The following is a 20,368-nucleotide window of genomic DNA, read 5'->3' on the forward strand; positions in this document are numbered from 1 at the left end:
GATTTGTGTTGCGAATACATCATACCTCTCTTTTTATCTGCCCATTGTGACTTCACTTTTCTAAGTGTAGCATCTAACAAAGTATCAGGATATCCTCGTTGTTTTAGTCTGTCGTATAATTCCTTAGATTGCAATTCCGCCCCTTCTGGTGTATTATTTAGGCGAAATATTCTCAGGAATTGACTATATGGCAAAGAATTAACTGTATGTGGAGGATGAAAACTATCATATCCTAATAGTGAATTAGTTGCTAACGGTTTTCTGAAAACCAAAGTGCAAATATTTTCTTCTTTTATTTCCACCCAAACATCCAAAAATTCCAACTTTGAACCTCCAAAATTGTATGTAAATAACATGTTCATTTGATTCTCCTCATTTAAATATTTAACAAACTCTTCAAAGGTATTCTCAGTACCATCCCAGATTATAAACACGTCATCCACATATCTAAGATATAATCTAATATGTCCAAAAATTTTTTTGTATTATAGACATACTTCTCTTCGAATGCCCCCAAAAACAAATTAGCAAATGTGCACGATACTGGAGTACCCATCGCAGTTCCCACATTTTGACAATACCACGACTGATCAAATGTAAAAGCATTATGGGTTAATATGAAGCTCACCGCTTCACATACAAAATTCACAAAATCCCCTCCTTTTCTGTGGTATCTAATATCTCTCTAATAACTTCTACTCCCAATTTTTGGGGAATTCTCATATAGAGACTCTCTATGTCTATCGATACTAAATTAAACCCCGGTTGCCAAGCAAAATCATGTATTACTTGTAAAAACGCATTCGTATCTTTTATGTATGATGGAATCTGTGTTAATAATTGACGTAATAGCCAGTCCACATATAAATGCTCAGTAACCGACCCTATCCCTGATACGATAGGGCGTCCTGGTGGACTAGTGGATGATTTATGTATCTTAGGTACGTGGTACCAATGTGGACGTATGGGAAATTCAGGCAACAATTTATCTGCCTTTTTTTCAGAAATTACGTTATTCATAACATGTTTCCTGAGAAGAGACCTTAATTTTTTAATGAACTTGAAAGTTGGATCTGCTTTCAACTTAGTATAAGTCACCACATCAGATAGCTGCCGATAGGCTTCTGCGATATACATTTCTCTTGACAATAATACCGTATACCCTCCTTTGTCTGAAGGTCTCACTACAGTGTCAGACCAAGATCTATAGAATCATAGAATCATAGAATCGTAGAGTTGGAAGGGACCTCCTGGGCCATCTGGTCCAACCCCCTGCTCAAAGCAGGATTCGCTAAATCATCCCAGTCAGATGTCTGTCCAGCCTCTGTTTGAAGACTTCCATTGAAGGAGAACTCACCACTTCTCGTGGCAGCCTGTTCCACTCATTGATCACTCTAACTGTCAAAAAGTTTTTTCTAATATCTAATCTGTGTCTCCTCCCATTCAGTTTCATCCCATTGCTTCTAGTCTTTCCTTGTGCAAATGAGAATAAAGTTGATCCTTCTACAATGTGACAGCCCTTTAGATATTTGTAGACAGCTATTAAGTCTCCTCTCAGTCTTCTCTTTTGCAAACTAAACATTCCCAAATCCTGCAACCTTTCCTCATAAGACAGGGTTTGCAGACCGGTCACCATTCTGGTCGCTCTTTTCTGAACTTGCTCCAGTTTGTTGATGTCTTTTTTAAAATGTGGTGCCCAAAACTGGACACAATATTCCAGATGAGGTCTGACCAAAGAGGAGTAGAGGGAAATAATGACTTCACGTGATCTAGACTGTATGCTTCTGTTAATACATCCTAGAATTGCATTTGCCTTTTTTGCTGCTGCATCACACTGTTGACTCATATTCAGTCTGTGATCTATTAGTATACCCAAGTCTTTTTCACATGTGCTGTCACTTAGCCCTATTCCTCCCATTCTGTATATGCTTTTTTCATTTTTATTGCCCAGATGTAGTACTTTGCATTTCTCCCTGTTAAAAACCATTCTGTTAGTTGCTGCCCACTTCTCCAGTTTATTTAAATCTTTTTGAATCCTCTCTCTTCTCTAGTATTAGCTATCCCTCCTAGCTTTGTGTCATCAGCAAATTTAATCAGTTTACCCTCAATTCCTTCATCTAAATCGTTGATAAAGATGTTGAACAATACAGGGCCCAGGACAGGCCCTCTAATCTCTTTCATGGCCTGTTGTTCCATTACTGTTAAATTTGGGGGAACTGTTGGGTATATTATTGACTCTATATCATTTATAACTTGCTTCTCAAATATATCTATGGAATTCCCAGGGGAAATAGGGGGCATATACTCAGATGGCACTCCTCCTATAAATGGTATATCACCCACTTGTGGAACACTATAATTCCTCTCTGGTTCCGTAATACTCAAAAGTAAGGCAGCATCTTCTCGTACCTCAGCTAATGTGCCCGTTCCTGCCATAAATCCTAAAGGACCCACCTTACATTGTAATTCCCCTGATAATGAGGTCTCATCAACTGATTTCGTTAAAAAATGCTTATATAAGTGGATCTTTCTGATAGACTTAAATAGATCAATTCTAAACTCCGTTAAATCAGAATTGTTAGGTATACAGTAATTCAAACCTTTAGATAATAATGTATGATGCGCATCGTCCAGAACATGACTAGTTAAATTAATAACCACAAATGACGGAGTGTCTTCTATACGAGAATTCCCCAAAAATTGGGAGCAGAAGTTATTAGAGAGATATTAGATACCACAGAAAAGGAGGGGATTTTGTGAATTTTGTATGTGAAGCGGTGAGCTTCATATTAACCCATAATGCTTTTACATTTGATCAGTCGTGGTATTGTCAAAATGTGGGAACTGCGATGGGTACTCCAGTATCGTGCACATTTGCTAATTTGTTTTTGGGGGCATTCGAAGAGAAGTATGTCTATAATACAAAAAAATTTTTGGACATATTAGATTATATCTTAGATATGTGGATGACGTGTTTATAATCTGGGATGGTACTGAGAATACCTTTGAAGAGTTTGTTAAATATTTACAGTCATGGCCAAAAGTATTGACACCCCTGCAATTCTGTCAGATAATACTCAGTTTCTTCCTGAAAATGATTGCAAACACAAATTCTTTGGTATTACTATCTTCATTTAATTTGTCTTAAATGAAAAAACACAAAAAGAATTGTCCTAAAGCCAAATTGGATATAATTCCACAACAAACATAAAAAAGAGGGTGGACAAAAGTATTGGCACTGTTCGAAAAATCATGTGATGCTTCTCTAATTTGTGTAATTAACAGCACCTGTAACTTACCTGTGACACCTAACAGGTGTTGGCAATAACTAAATCACACTTGCAGCCAGTTGACATGGGTTGTCCTGTCCTGTGTCCTTGTGTATACCACATTGAGAATGGAGAAAAGAAAGAAGACCAAAGAACTGTCTGAGGACTTGAGAAACCAAATTGTGAGGAAGCATGAGCAATCACAAGGCTACAAGTCCATCTCAAAAGACCTGAATGTTCCTGTGTCTACCGTGCGTAGTGTCATCAAGAAGTTTAAAGCCCATGGCACTGTGGCTAACCTCCCTAGATGTGGACGGAAAAGAAAAATTGACAAGAGATTTCAACAAAAGATTGTGCGGATGTTGGACAAAGAACCTCGACTAACATCCAAACAAGTTCAAGCTGCCCTGCAGTCCGAGGGTACAACAGTGTCAACCCGTACTATCCGTCTGCGTCTGAATGAAAAGGGACTGTATGGTAGGAGACCCAGGAAGACCCCACTTCTTACCCCAAGACATAAAAAAGCCAGGCTGGAGTTTGCCAAAACTTACCTGAAAAAGCCTAAAACGTTTTGGAAGAATGTTCTCTGGTCAGATGAGGCAAAAGTAGAGCTTTTTGGGCAAAGCCATCAACATAGAGTTTACAGGAGAAAAAAAAGAGGCATTCAAAGAAAAGAACACGGTCCCTACAGTCAAACATGGCGGAGGTTCCCTGATGTTTTGGGGTTGCTTTGCTGCCTCTGGCACTGGACTGCTTGACCGTGTGCATGGCATTATGAAGTCTGAAGACTACCAACAAATTTTGCAGCATAATGTAGGGCCCAGTGTGAGAAAGCTGGGTCTCCCTCAGAGGTCATGGGTCTTCCAGCAGGACAATGACCCAAAACACACTTCAAAAAGCACTAGAAAATGGTTTGAGAGAAAGCACTGGAGACTTCTAAGGTGGCCAGCAATGAGTCCAGACCTGAATCCCATAGAACACCTGTGGAGAAATCTAAAAATGGCAGTTTGGAGAAGGCACCCTTCAAATATCAGGGACCTGGAGCAGTTTGCCAAAGAAGAATGGTCTAAAATTCCAGCAGAGCATTGTAAGAAACTCATTGATGGTTACCGGAAGCGGTTGGTTGCAGTTATTTTGGCTAAAGGTTGTGCAACCAAGTATTAGGCTGAGGGTGCCAATACTTTTGTCTGGCCCATTTTTGGAGTTTTGTGTGAAATGATCAATGTTTTGCTTTTTGCTTCATTCTCTTTTGTATTTTTTTTATTTAAGACAAATTAAATGAAGATAATAATACCAAAGAATTTGTGTTTGCAATCATTTTCAGGAAGAAACTGAGTTTTATCTGACAGAATTGCAGTGGTGTCAATACTTTTGGCCATGACTGTAAATGAGGAGAATCAAATGAACATGTTATTTACAAACAATTTTGGAGGTTCAAAGTTGGAATTTTTGGATGTTTGGGTGGAAATAAAAGAAGAAAATATTTGCACTTCGGTTTTCAGAAAACCGTTAGCAACTAATTCACTATTAGGATATGATAGTTTTCATCCTCCACATACAGTTAATTCTTTGCCATATAGTCAATTCCTGAGAATATTTCGCCTAAATAATACACCAGAAGGGGCGGAATTGCAATCTAAGGAATTATACGACAGACTAAAACAACGAGGATATCCTGATACTTTGTTAGATGCTACACTTAGAAAAGTGAAATCACAATGGGCAGATAAAAAGAGAGGTATGATGTATTCGCAACACAAATCCACTAAGAAAGAAAAAAGATTTACTTTCTGTTTTCGGTATGGTCCCATGGACCAACAAATTAGATCTGTAATCAGAAAGAATTGGCATATTTTGGAACAGGATAGAGAACTAAGTGATGTAGTGTCAAGAGGACCGTTAATTTCATGTAAACGCAGTACTAGAATTAGGGATATATTGGTCCATAATCGACGAGACACTTGGTTGGAGCGAGGTATCCCTAAGGGAAATTTTAAATGTGGGCATTGCTCATATTGTAAATATCATTGTATTGATCGCACATTACAGATGGGCGCAGTTAAACACACTGTGATGGATTTTATCACATGTAAGACGGATCATGTAGTCTATGTAATTTTTTGTACGTGCCGTTTTTATTATATAGGTAAAACAATAAGGCCCCTATATGTTCGATTTCGTGAACACTTTAAATCGATTACAACAGGAAAAGGTGTTCCGCGTTTGATTGACCACGTCAGGAGTGTACATGGAATGGATCCTAGTGTCCTTTCTTTTGCGGGGATTAAAAAAGTAGTATTACCCCCACAAGGGGGGAATCTTAATAAATTATTATTAAGAAGGGAATCTAAATGGATCCTTAATACACGAGCAACGGGTCCAGCGGGCTTTAATGATAGAGTCGATATGGCTATTTTCCTTTGATAATAGATATCCACAAATAGAGGGCCCTGAGTAAATAATTTTGATCAGAAGTAATATATAGATCTGATCTTATTTCCATATATGTGAGGGGAGTATATGTATTCTCATGAGTCACATATACTGTACATAGTAATGTCACTTATATGATTAGTATGTAACAGCCAGAAGAGATTACAAATTAATTAGTATGTTGAAATATTCATTCAGATAATCAAAAGTTGTATATATGTTTGTTATAAATAGTTGATATTTTGTAGTCATTCAGTCTGGTGACTTTTTGCATTGTTTGATTAGTTGCATCATTGGGAATATTATTGGGTAGAATTTTTTCAGGTATATGCGGTACAGTTGTTGATATCAATGGACATAAATTTCTGCTTAATTGTTCCACAGAAAAGGAAGAGAAATTATAATAAATTACAGTCCAGTATATAGAAAAAATAGTATATAGAAACGGCATTGCAATCTTGTTGTTTATCTATATGAGGAACTTTTATCCCGCAGATTAGTTGCACCAATGAGAATATTATTGGGCAGAATTTTATTCATGTATATGTGTTATAGTTGTTAATATCTATGGGCATAAATTTCTGTTTAATTGTTCCACAGAAAAAGGATAAGAAACTATAATAAATTACAGGCCAGTATATATAGAAAAAATAGTATAAAGTAATGGTATTGTAATCTTACCGCAGCTTAGCGGTTAATGAAATGTGTGTTTCATGGTGTATTTTGTGAATTGTATAGTGCACATGGTTTTAATTCACTTATCACTTATGTATCAGCTGTAGCAGGAGGGCAGACGAGATGAGGCGATTAGCATATGAGTCCGTCATTTCCTCCTGCTCTTTGACCCGTGGAAGCGCTAGAACAGCGCGAAACGGCCGTTGTCAGCTTGTGAACACTCTTGTCACTCCACTCTGACCTGACATGTAAATATGTGTCAATAAACGAGCTATATTTTATCCCGCTGAGTGCGACCTTTCCTATTCTACTCTAACCTATTAAACATTTCTTAAAATATCCAATACTCTTTGAAGGTAATTTTTTATTTATTTTTCTTTAAGGGTGTATGTGTCACATACATTTTTTAAAATGACCAATAAGATGACATACCAGGGACAAATACTATCACACATGACCAGATCACATATTACCACCACATAGTAACCGAATAGTACCACAAACAAGGAACAAATACCTCCATACCATGACTTGATGACATATTACCACCACAGTGACAATATACTACAATACTAATCATTAATAAAAAAACACAATACTAAAATTACCATAAGTGCCACTATACACAGGAACTCTATACAGAGTATACAGTGTATAAAGTCAGTGTACAAGTAATACATTGATCACTGGTGACATCTCTAGTTGAAGTCCTTCATCTTTGGTTTTCTTCTTCATCCAGTGTAGACCGCCATCACTTTTTCCAGCCAGGACTCGTCTGCAGAAAATAACACACAGTTGTCTAGAATACATTCCCCAATTTTTCTCCAACTTCTACACTACACCAGATGAAGAAAAAAAGCAACTGTGTCGCCTTGCACAGTAACAGTATTTCCCCACTGGAAACAGTAACCTCAAAAATAAAATACATCACAGCAGTAATAATATCCCTTAATTAGCCCCTACAGTAATAACATCCTACAACCTGACACCTTCCTGTAATAATGTCCCCCATCCCGGCCTTCATGTGTCTCATTCCTGGCTCACATGTGTCTCCATCCTGCTCCCATATGTTCTCCCATCATGGCCCCATGTGCCTTCCCATCCTGGCTCCATATGTCCTCCCATCCTGGGCCCCCAATTATCCTCCCACCCTGCCCCCTCATATGTCTCCATCCTACCCCATATATGTCCTTTCATTCTGTCCCCCACATGTCCTCCCATCCTGCCCACCATATGTCCTCCCATTTTGCCCACCATATGTCCTCCCATCCTACCCCCAATATGTCCTCCCATCCTGGTCTCATATGTATCTACTCTCCCCCTCCCATATGCCTCCATCCTGTCTCCATCCTGCCCCCCATATGTCTGTATCATGCCCCCACATATGTATCCATCCTGCCCCCATATGTCCTCCCATCCTGGCCCCATATGTCTCCATGTTGACCCACACCATAGGTCTTCATCCTGCCCCCATATATGTCTCCATCCTACTTCCATATATGTCCTCTGATCCTGGCACCATATGTCTCCATCCTGCTTCCATATATGTCCTCTCATCCTGGCCTCATATGTCTCCATCCTGCCCTCACATATATCTCCATCCTGCCCCCATATATATCCTTTCATCCTGTCCCCCAAATATGTCCTCTCACCCTGTCGCTCCACCCAACATATTGCGGAATTCAGTAAAAAGAAATTCTCCTTACCTGACCAGTGTCCAACGGCGCTCTATTCCCCAACCATCTGAGGCGCGGATGCGCTGCCGCATGACAGTGACATCAAACGTCGGCGACGTGTGTGTTGCCAGCTTCTGGTTCTTTGGTTGGCGGCTCCTATTGCAGTGCAGGAAGCTGTCCTGCATGGCAATAGATTTCAACTAAACTTGAGTCTAAGGCTAATACATGTGAACCCTGAATGGATGACCCCTTTATTTATTCAGAGTTCCTTTTATATATTTTTTTTAATTGTTTTTTTTTCTACAGCAGATACGCCCTTTAACTTATTTCTTAAATGTCTTAAGTTTTTTTCCCTATGAGACAATATTCTACTCCGGCTGCAGTTTGTTAAAACATAAACCTGGTTATACTCAGCATGAGTCTCCACTGAGTGGTGGCAAATCAATAAGTACAACGACTCTGATGAATGGGTTCCACCTACTTGGGCAGAGCTGCTGAGTTTGCTTGCTGTTTGGTCGATTTGCTCTTGTCAGCGCCGTAACCACTGCCAGACATTCAGATTAGTGACTGAGACTCAACAGTGGACCCGGGGAAAGTGAACACAGTGTGGTTTGTTATGTACTAACAAACCGCATCCAAGGCAGGGCATTGACTGTAAGAGAACAAACCTTTTAAAGGCAATCTGTCACCATATTTTTACTACCCTATCTGAGAGCAGCATGATGTAGGGGCAGAGACCCAGATTTCAGGAATGTATCACTCATTATGTATGGTGTTTTGTTTATAAAATTCTCATCTTAACTGCAGATCTTACTGTTCACTGAATGCTGAACTCTGTATAACCCCGCCCCCACCACTGATTGGCAGGTTTCTGTGTAAACTGTGCATAGGCAGGAAGCTGACAATCAGTGATGGAGCAGGGTTACACAGAGCTCATGAATATATAGCACTACATGGCGGCAGGTGTACTGGTCCTTTATTGATAATCTCCTGCAGAAAAAAATGGTTTTATCAAAACTACTGCAAGCAACCCAGTATGTGACACATTACTGAAATCAGAGTCTGACTCTACATTATGCTGCCCTAAAATTTGGTGGAAAAAATCTGTTAACGGATTCTTTCTAAAGTGGGGCCAGAGAAGTAGGAGAAAAAACCCAGGGTAATCAACTATAGGGCCACATATGTTTGCACACAGAAATGTAGCAAATGTACATTTATCATTTGTTAAGTGCAATTTGCATTTTTCTTAGAGAGAAAACATAATTACACCAAAGGGAGATGTCACCAACACCCACACAGTGCCATGACTTACCCATTACGAATGAGATAATAAACATTTCTTGACATGTCAAAAGGATCCGGAGAAGCCACACACGTATCTACAAACAAGACCAGGGAGGGATCTGTGGTGTCCAAGGTGGCTTGTAGGTACAAATCCTGGTTGAGTGCCACATAATACGGATACTGCTGCACCGGGTGTAGGAAACTCGGAGAGTTGAAGAAGGTTATATTAGCAGAATACAGGCCATGTTGGGTTAAGGAGTTCTCCATGATGTCATCGGCAAAGTACAAGGAATCTACTATTGTATCTTGGTACATCTGACATCTCAGAGTGAGACTTAATTTCCTTCTGTGAATTACTGTTGGTTCCATAGAATAAGTGAACAGAGTGTTTGTATAGCTGATGGTGTCATTGGCAACCTGGTGAGAAGAAAGAAAATGAATATCCAAGCTCAGCGTTACATCACAGCCTACGGTCATGGGCAAAAGCGTTGGCCAGAAAATGAAGTATTTCTCCCAAAAATTATTCCACTTACACGTTTTGTTACACACATGTTTATTTCTTTTGTGTGTACTGAGGCAACACAAAAAAACAGATGAAAAAGGCAAATTGGACATAATTTCACACAAAACCGCAAATATGGATGGAACAAAATTGTTGGCACCCTCAACTTAATATTTGGTTGCACACTCTTTGGAATAAATAACTGCAATCAATCGCTTCCTATAACCATCTACAAATTTCTTACACCTTCTTAACTGGAATTTTGGACCATTCTTCTATCGCGAACTGCTCCAGGTCTCTCATATTTGAAGACGCCTTCTCCAACAGCATTTTTAAGATCTCTCCATAGGTGTTCAATGAGATTTAGATCCAGATTCATTGCTGGACACTTCAGGACTCTTCAGCAATTTGTCTATTTCTGGGGCTTCTTGATTTATGCTTTGGGTCATTGAGGTCATTGTCCTGCTTAAAGACCCATGACATAGGACACAAACCCAGCTTTCTGACACTAGGCAGTACATTGCAACCTAAAATTCTTTGGCAATCTTCAGATTTCATGATGCAAACTGTCAAGGCACACAGTGCCAGAGGCAGCAAACAACCCCAAAACACCACCACCATATTTGACTGCAGGTACTCTGTTCTTTTCTTTGTAGGCCTTATTCCATTTTCAGTAAACTGTCCACAAGACGCTTTTCCAGAATGATTTTGGCTTACTCAGGTACATTTTGGCAAACTGCAATGTAGCTTCTAGCTTTTTTATGTCTCTGTGTCAGCAGGGGGGTCCTTCTGGGTCTCCTGTCATAGCGTTTCATTTCATTCAAATGTTAACGGATAGTTCTCACTGACAAAAACGCACCCTGAGCCTGCAGGTAAGCTTGAATTTCTCTGGAACTTGACTGGGACTGCTTAACTACCATTCAGACTATATTGCATTGCAACTGTTAATCAATTTTTTTCTGCTGTCCACATCAAAGGAGATTAGCTACAGACAAAGGAACATCAAGAACTCTGGTGATGGACTTGTAACCTTGAGATTGTTGAGATTTTTTAACAATTTGGGTTCTCAAGTCCTCAGACAGTTCTCTTCTCCATGCTTAGTGTGGCATACACAGACAGACAATGCAAAGACTAAGTGAACTTCTCCCATTTTTATCTGGTTTCAGATGTGATTTTCATATTGTCCACACCTGTTACTTGCCACAGGTGAGTTTGAACAAGCATCATATGCTTGAAACAAAGTTATTTACCCACAATTTTGGAAAGGTGCCAACAATTTTGTTCAACCCATTTTTGGAGTTTGGAGTGAAATTATGTCCAAAGTGCTTTTTTTCTTCTCTGTTTTTGTGTTATTACAATATACACAAAGGAAATAAACACATGTGTAACAAAACAAGCTTAATTGCAATAATTTTTCTGGGAGAAATATTTAATTTTCTGGAACAATTTCAAGGGTGCCAACACTTTCTGCCATGACTATATAAACATGTATAGGACAGTGGTAGGGTCTCAAATGCTTGTAATTTTACTATTTTATGATGATTAAGGATAGTACTTTAAACAGGACCCTTCTCAACCCATGTAGACTACATGATGGTCCTATGATACCACTGGGTTCTGAACAGCAGGAATGATGCTCATTGTGTGAAAAGTAAGAGGTGAGATTCAAAGTTTTTTTTCATTGGTTAAAGGGGCATTATTAATAGATGTGGCGTCCACATCATCAGTGATGTCGGTTTCCTTTGCTGTACTGAGCATGTCTCAGTTGTCGATTCTGACATATGCTCATTGCGAGCTCCCTGCTTATTGTGCAACATTCTTCTCAATGCATAGTGACAGTGCGCTCCCTCGCTGGCTTTAATTAGAAGCAACGAGCTGGCAACAGAGGGCACTGTCAGTACACATTGTAAGGAAATTACAGGGCAAGCAGACACCAGCCCCCCCACCCCCCAAAAAAAGTGCCATCTGTTCAAAAAATTGTCCTTTGGCCTTAATAGGGCAGTTATACTTTTTCTGACATATTTATGTCTAATAAAGTAATATTAATATCCATGCAATAGAAAATGTTTACTAAGTCTATTTTTTATTTTACAATGGGAGCCTATAGAAGATAAATGTCACTGGGACCTACACCTCAGTTATATGTCTCATATACAAATTTTCCTACCTGCTTAACTGTTTGACATCTTTGATAAGGAACGTGAAATTCCAACCCGTCAGTCAGAATACGGGGGCGGCACTGGGGATCATTTAGAAAAATATTATTTGGAGAGTAACCCAAGGAGTCTAGATACTGTGAAGATACTCGTGCGTCCATGTGGTCTGAATGGCAGGACAAAGTTACTGCAAAATGTAAAGAATAAGTTTTATCTCGATTTATTATAACACGCAAAGACAATATCACAACAGAAAACAGATACCACCCCCCAGGTAACAATTAGATCCATCACATCCCTTCAAAAAACATGGAATCCTGTTGTGAGTTCATTTTCCCCTTCGTCACTGAGGTCTGGGGAACTCCCTATTCTGGTAAAGGAAGGTAATGAGCCTGATTATCAGGCACCTGAGTCTAATGAGGATGACTGGCTGAGTGGAGTCACTGACTGGATATAAGGCTGCCGACGCCCTTCTGCCCTGCGGGTGATTTCTCTGTGGACTTCTAGGACACCAGTCTGATTCCTGCTTCCCTAAAGCTAAGTTTCTGCTTTGCCTGTTTGCATTTATGTTTTGTGTTTGTTTTCCTTGCTTTTCTGGATTCTGCCATTCCCTGCTGGGATGAGCTGAATCTCCTTTTGCCTGTTGCTCTGTCTTCAGAATATTCCTGAGTACTGACATAGCTTTTCTGAAGCCTAGCGTCTTCAGGGCTTTTTTCACTGTCAGCCTGTTGGCTCTTATTTTCATAGGGTTTTTCACGGATTGCAGACAGCAGCCTTCCTGTCCTTTCCTATCTAGGTAGTTTTGGGCCCCGTCTTTGCTCAGTCTATCTTTCTGTCTGTGTTAGTGTTTTCATCTTGCTTCACCGTCATTATATGTTGGGGGCTGCCTATTGCTTTGGGGTCTGCTCTGGGGCAGTTTAGATTTCCCCTTTCTTTCTTTAGGCCTATTTAATTCTCCGGCTGTGATTGAGGGGTCTAGGGCATCGTAGGAACTCCCCACGGCTACTGTTAGTTGTTGTGATAGGATCAGGGGTCTGCAATCCGATAGCTGCCAACCTCTCTGGTTTTCTGGACTTAGCTAGCATTTTTGTTTTTGCCTCCTACGGTGACTCAATCATAACAGAATCACCCGCCATACCGCAGATCCTAGGGTACTCAATAGCAGGAAAGAATTGTGTTTAGAAAAAAAAAAAAAAAAAGTTGTGTATATTCTTTCCTCTATATCTCTGAGGCCGTAGGGGGAATTTTTTTTCTCTCAATGGAGATAAAGCAATTGTCTGATCGTGTGGAGCAGCTCGCTGCGGAAGTGCTGGGAATTTCCGCCTACCTTGCTCGTTCGCATGCTGTTGAACCAAAGATCCCTACACCTGATGTATTTTTTGGGGATCGATCTAAATTTTTGAGTTTCAAAAATAATTGTAAATTATTTTTTGCCTTGAAGCCTAACTCGTCAGGGAGCTCCGCGCAGCAGGTTAAAATTGTCATCTCTTTGCTGTGTGGCGATCCCCAGGATTGGGCGTTTTCTTTGAACCCAGATGATCCTATTCTGACTAATGTGAACGCATTCTTTCAAGCTTTGGGGTTGTTGTATGACGAACCTAATGCTATTGATCAGGCTGAAAGGACCCTGTTGGCATTAAACCAGGGTCGAGATTCTGCAGAGTTGTACTGTCAAAAGTTCCGAAAGTGGGCGGTCCTTACTACCTGGAATGATAATGCCTTGGCTGCTCTCTTTCGGAAGGGTTTGTCAGAAGCCGTAAAAGATACTATGGTGGGATTTCCTGTTCCCTCTGGTCTGGACGATTCTATGTCATTGGCCATTCAGGTTGATCAGCGTTTACGTAAACGCAGGATTGCAGGAGAGGTGTTGCCACCAGTTGAACAGACGTCTGAACCTATGCAATGTGATAGAGTTTTGTCTAAGGCGCAACGTCAGGAGTTCAGAAGGCATAATAAGCTGTGTTTTTTTCTGTGGAGATGCCTCGCATATTATTTCTGTTTGTCCTAAACGAGAGAAACGCTTTGCACACACGTTTTCTGTTGGTGGTGTTCAACCTAAGTTTCTTCTGGCAATTACTCTGATCTGCTCCCTGTCCACATTTTCCGCCAAGGCTTTTGTGGATTCGGGAGCAGCGCTAAACCTAATGGACTTGGATTTTGCTAAACGTTGTGGATTTCCGATGACACCTCTGCAGATGCCTATCCCTTTGAGGGGGATTGATGCTACTCCTTTGGCTAAAAATAAACCTCAGTTTTGGACCCAGGTGGTCATGCGGGTCGCCCCAGACCATCAAGAAAATTGCAGATTTTTGGTGTTGCATGGTCTGCATGATGCCGTTGTTCTGGGGTTTCCCTGGTTGCAAATTCATAATCCAGTTTTGGATTGGAAGTCTGTGTCTGTGGTGAGTTGGGGTTGTCGGTGTGCCTTTAGTGAGGCTCCGGTTTTTTCCACCTCTCCTCAGTCGCATGATGTTCCTGACTATTTGGCGGACTTTTATGATGTATTTAGTGAGAATGAGTCTGCGTCCTTGCCTCCTCATAGGAGTTATGACTGTGCAATTGAACTAAGCCCGAGGTGTAAATTTCCCAAGGGTCGGCTCTTCAATTTATCTGTACCCGAGCACAAGGCTATGCGGTCCTATATTAAGGAGGCGTTGGAGAAGGGTCATATTAGACCATCCTCTTCACCCTTAGGTGCCGTTTTTTTTTTGTGGCCAAAAAGGATGGTTCTTTAAGGCCTTGTATTGATTATCGTGCCCTCAATAAAATTACTATTAAATATCAGTATCCGTTACCCCTGATTTCGGATCTATTCTCTAGAGTTAGAGGTGCTTGCTGGTTTACCAGGCTTGACCTCAGGGGGGCGTATAATCTTATCCGCATTAAGCAGGGGGATGAATGGAAGACGGCGTTTAATACTCCGGAGGGACATTTTGAGTACCTGGTGATGCCTTTTGGGCTCACTAATGCCCCTTCTGTCTTCCAGTGCTTCATGAACGATATTTTCCGAGACTTTGTCGATAAATTTTTGATTATCTATCTGGATGATATTTTGATCTTCTCCAAGGATTGGGATTCTCATGTGGAACATGTTCGGACTGTGTTCCGGATCTTGAGGGAGAATTCCCTGTATGTCAAAGGATCAAAATGCCTTTTTGGAATACAGAGGATTTCATTTTTGGGATTTATTTTGTCTCCGTCAACTATTGAAATGGACCCGGCCAAGGTACAGGCCATTTATGATTGTGTTCAGCCCACTTCTTTGAAGGCCCTCCAGAAGTTTTTGGGGTTTGCTAATTTTTATCGGAAATTTATAGCAAAATTTTCTAGTATTGCCAAGCCATTGACTGATCTGTCTAAGAAGGGTGCTGATGTGTTGAATTGGTCTCCGGAGGCTGTTGCTTCCTTTCAGGAGCTGAAGCGAAGATTTACCTCCGCCCCGGTTTTGTGGCAACCGGATGTCTCACTCCCGTTCCAGGTAGAGGTGGATGCTTCTGAGATTGGTGCAGGAGCTGTTTTGTCCCAAAAGGATCCTGTAACATCTAAAATGAATCCCTGTGCTTTCTTTTCCCGAAAGTTCTCTCCATCTGAACGTAACTATGATGTGTGGAAGCGGGAACTGTTGGCCATGAAATGGGCATTTGAGGAGTGGAGACATTGGTTGGAGGGAGCTAAACATCAAGTTGTGGTCCTCACTGACCACAAGAATTTGATTTACCTAGAGTCGGCTAAACGCTTGAACCCTAGACAGGCTAGGTGGGCCTTGTTTTTTACACGTTTTGATTTTGTGGTTTCTTTTCTTCCTGGAACTAAGAATGTCAAGGCAGACGCCCTCTCTAGGAGTTTCTTTGCTGATTCTCCTGTGGTGACCAAGCCTGCTACCATCTTGGGTGAAGGGGTAGTTCTTTCTGCCATCTCGCCCGATTTGAGACTTGCTCTGCAAGAGTTCCAGGAGGACAAACCTGAGCGTTGTCCCAGTGGAAAGTTGTATGTTCCTGACCAGTGGAAGAAGAGAGTGATGTCTGAAGTTCATTGCTCTGCATTGGCTGGTCATCCAGGTATTTTTGGTACTAGAGATCTGGTGAGTCGCTCTTTTTGGTGGCCCACCTTGTCTCATGATGTCAGGAATTTTGTGCAGTCCTGTGGGACTTGCTCCTGGTCTAAATCTTGTTCTCGCTCTAGTGGGTTGTTGATGCCTTTGCCGGTCCCCAGGAGGCCATGGACCCATATTTCAATGGATTTCATCTCTGATATGCCGGTCTCTCAAAGAATGACTGTTATTTGGGTGATTTGTGATAGGTTCTCTAAGATGGTTCATCTTGTACCACTCCCTAAGTTGCCATCTTCCTCTGAGTTGGTGCCCCTGTTTTTGCAACAGGTGGTTCGTTTGCACGGGATTCCTGAGAACATTGTATCTGACAGAGGAGTTCAGTTTGTGTCTAGATTTTGGAGGACTTTCTGTTCCAAGCTGGGAATTCAGTTGTCCTTCTCCTCTGCTTTTCACCCTCAGACCAATGGGCAGACAGAGAGAACAAACCAGACCTTGGAGTCATATTTAGAATGTTTTATTTCCGCTGATCAGGATGATTGGGTTTCATTTTTGCCCTTGGCCGAATTTGCTTTAAATAATAGAGCTAGTTCTGCCACTTTGATGTCACCTTTTTTTTGTAACTTTGGGTTTCATCCTCGATTTTCTTCAGGGCAGGTGGAGCCTTCTGCCTGCCCAGGTGTTGACACTGTGGTGGAGAGAATGCACCAGATCTGGGACCAAGTGGTGGATAAGTTATCTCTCTCCCAGGAAAAGGCCCAGTGGTTTTCCAATCGACATAGGACCATTGGTCCCCAGTTTAAGATTGGTGATATGGTGTGGTTATCATCAAAAAATATTGCTATGAAGGTGGCTTCTCCTAAGTTTAAGCCTAGATTTATTGGACCTTACAAGATTTTGGAGATTATTAATCCGGTCTCTTTTCGTTTGGCTCTTCCTGTCACATTTAAAATCCATAATGTGTTCCAGAAGTCCTTGTTGAAGAGGTTTGTTGAACCAGTTGTTCCTGGGGTGGCACCTCCAGACCCTGTATTGGTTGAACGTAACATGGAATATGAGGTAGAGAAAATACTGGATTCCTGTCTGGCTAGATGGAGACTCCAGTATTTGGTTAAGTGGAAGGGTTATGGTCAGGAGGATAATTCCTGGGTCTCTGCCTCTGATATTCATGCCAAAAGATTGGTGCGTGCCTTTCATCGGGCTCACCCTGATCGCCCTGGTGGCGTGGTTGAGGGTTCGGTGACCCCTCCTCAAGGGGGAGGTACTGTTGTGAGTTCATTTTCCCCTTCGTCACTGAGTTCTGGGGAACTCCCTATTCTGGTAAAGGAAGGTAATGAGCCTGATTATCAGGCACCTGAGTCTAATGAGGATGACTGGCTGAGTAGAGTCACTGACTGGATATAAGGCTGCCGACGCCCTTCTGCCCTGCGGGTGATTTCTCTATGGACTTCTAGGACACCAGTCTGATTCCTGCTTCCCTAAAGCTAAGTTTCTGCTTTGCCTGTTTGCATTTATGTTTTGTGTTTGTTTTCCTTGCTTTTCTGGATTCTGCCATTCCCTGCTGGGATGAGCTGAATCTCCTTTTGCCTGTTGCTCTGTCTTCAGAATATTCCTGAGTACTGACATAGCTTTTTTGAAGCCTAGCGTCTTCAGGGCCTTTTTCACTGTCAGCCTGTTGGCTCTTATTTTCATAGGGTTTTTCACGGATTGCAGACAGCAGCCTTCCTGTCCTTTCCTATCTAGGTAGTTTTGGGCCCCGTCTTTGCTCAGTCTATCTTTCTGTCTGTGTTAGTGTTTTCATCTTGCTTCACCGTCATTATATGTTGGGGGCTGCCTATTGCTTTGGGGTCTGCTCTGGGGCAGTTTAGATTTCCCCTTTCTTTCTTTAGGCCTATTTAATTCTCCGGCTGTGATTGAGGGGTCTAGGGCATCGTAGGAACCCCCCACGGCTACTGTTAGTTGTTGTGATAGGATCAGGGGTTTGCAATCCGATAGCTGCCAACCTCTCTGGTTTTCTGGACTTAGCTAGCATTTTTGTTTTTGCCTCCTACGGTGACTCAATCATAACAGAATCCATTATACCTCCCACGGTGGTTTTCTCCAAACTTTCTTAACAAATTCATGAGAGCAGGGTATGCATGTATGACTGGTGGGATTTGTTAACCAAGGTTGTAATCAAGTATGGACTCTTGGTGGGAGACAATAAACCACGTCAAACCAAGATATTTAGATAAAGACTACAAACGGAATGTATTCCTATGCATCTCCTCTTCCTCTCACTGTCGGGGTACCTCAGGGTTCAGTCCTTGGCCCCCTTCTCTTCTCTCTCTACACAGCCCCAATTGGACAGACCATCAGCATATTTGTCTTTCAGTACCATCTTTATGCTGATGACACACAACTATACACATCATCCCCTGACCTTACCCCCGCTGTACTACAGAACGCCACTGACTGTCTGTCTGCAGTCTCCAACATCATGTCTGCTCTCTATCTGAAACTCAACCTCTCCAAAACTGAACTTCTTCTGCTCCCGCCATCTACTAACCTCCCTAAATCTGACATTTCCCTCTCTGTGGGTGGCACCATAATAACACTCTGACAGCAGGTGTGCTGTCTGGGCATTATGTTTGACTCCGATCTCTCCTTCACCTCCCATATACAATCTCTTGCCCGCTCGTGCCACTTACACCTAAAGAACATCTCTAGAATCCGCCCTTTTCTCACCATGGAAACAACAAAAACCCTCACTGTTGCCCTGATCCACTCCCGCATGGACTACTGTAATGCTCTATTAATTGGCCTCCCCCTCACTCGACTCTCCCCTCTCTAGTCCATCCTTAATGCAGCAGCCAGGGTTGTCCATCTGGCTAATCGTTTCTCGGACGCGTCCGCTCTTCGCCAGTCGTTACACTGGCTGCCCATTCATTACAGGATACAATTCAAAGTACTTGTTCTCACCCACAAAGCTATCCACAGTGCGGCACCCTCTTACATCTCCTCCCTCATTTCTGTCTATTGGCCTAACCGACCACTGCGCTCTTCAAATGACTTTCGACTAACCTCTGCCCTAATCCGTACCTCCCACTCCTGACTCCAAGACTTCTCCTGTGCTGCGCCAATCTTCTGGAATGCTCTACCCCAAGATATTAGGACCATCCACAATTTGCATAGTTTTAGGCGCTCACTCAAAACACATTTGTTCAGAGCGGCCTATCACATTCAGTAATCAAAGTCATTTTATGCTTGTGTGTGTGTAGCCCATTCACTTTCTCCATCTTTCCCCCACCCCCTGAAGATGGCTGGGCCATCATTGTAAATACATCATTGTAAATACAAACCTGTGCTTTGTATCGCCCCACCTCATTGTAGATTGTAAGCTCCCACGTGCAGGGTCGTCTTATTTCGCTTTAATTATTTTATTGTTAACGTTATTACCTATGACTGTTGTGTTTGAAACTGTTCAACTGTAAAGCACTGCTGAATACAGTGGGGCAAAAAAGTATTTAGTCAGTCAGCAATAGTGCAAGTTCCACCACTTAAAAAGATGAGAGGCGTCTGTAATTTACATCATAGGTAGACCTCAACTATGGGAGACAAACTGAGAAAAAAAAATCCAGAAAATCACATTGTCTGTTTTTTTTTCATTTTATTTGCATATTATGGTGGAAAATAAGTATTTGGTCAGAAACAAAATTTCATCTCAATACTTTGTGATATATCCTTTGTTGGCAATGACAGAGGTCAAACGTTTTCTGTAAGTCTTCACAAGGTTGCCACACACTGTTGTTGGTATGTTGGCCCATTCCTCCATGCAGATCTCCTCTAGAGCAGTGATGTTTTTGGCTTTTCGCTTGGCAACACGGACTTTCAACTCCCTCCAAAGGTTTTCTATAGGGTTGAGATCTGGAGACTGGCTAGGCCACTCCAGGACCTTGAAATGCTTCTTACGAAGCCACTCCTTCGTTGCCCTGGCGGTGTGCTTTGGATCATTGTCATGTTGAAAGACCCAGCCACGTTTCATCTTCAATGCCCTTGCTGATGGAAGGAGGTTTGCACTCAAAATCTCACGATACATGGCCCCATTCATTCTTTCATGTACCCGGATCAGTCGTCCTGGCCCCTTTGCAGAGAAACAGCCCCAAAGCATGATGTTTCCACCACCATGCTTTACAGTAGGTATGGTGTTTGATGGATGCAACTCAGTATTCTTTTTCCTCCAAACACGACAAGTTGTGTTTCTACCAAACAGTTCCAGTTTGGTTTCATCAGACCATAGGACATTCTCCCAAAACTCCTCTGGATCATCCAAATGCTCTCTAGCA

The 20,368-nt window shown here is 41.7% G+C and overlaps 1 protein-coding gene across 1 annotated transcript in view; it reads right to left on the reverse strand.

Annotated features, from left to right (window-relative positions):
• LOC141059709 (scavenger receptor cysteine-rich domain-containing protein DMBT1-like) overlaps positions 1 to 20,368 on the reverse strand; it is a 149,517-nt gene that overhangs the window by 4,973 nt on the left and 124,176 nt on the right. The window contains exons 20-21 of the mRNA XM_073555826.1: positions 12,007 to 12,182; positions 9,366 to 9,754 (exon numbers count right to left, since the gene is read on the reverse strand). Coding sequence (XP_073411927.1) covers positions 9,366 to 9,754; positions 12,007 to 12,182 — 565 coding nt within the window. The remainder of the gene's footprint in view (positions 1 to 9,365; positions 9,755 to 12,006; positions 12,183 to 20,368) is intronic.

The sequence above is a fragment of the Dendrobates tinctorius genome, unplaced genomic scaffold (assembly GCF_039654945.1).
Source record: "Dendrobates tinctorius isolate UK_male_01 unplaced genomic scaffold, ASM3965494v1 ptg000230l, whole genome shotgun sequence".
Lineage (NCBI taxonomy): Eukaryota > Metazoa > Chordata > Amphibia > Anura > Dendrobatidae > Dendrobates > Dendrobates tinctorius.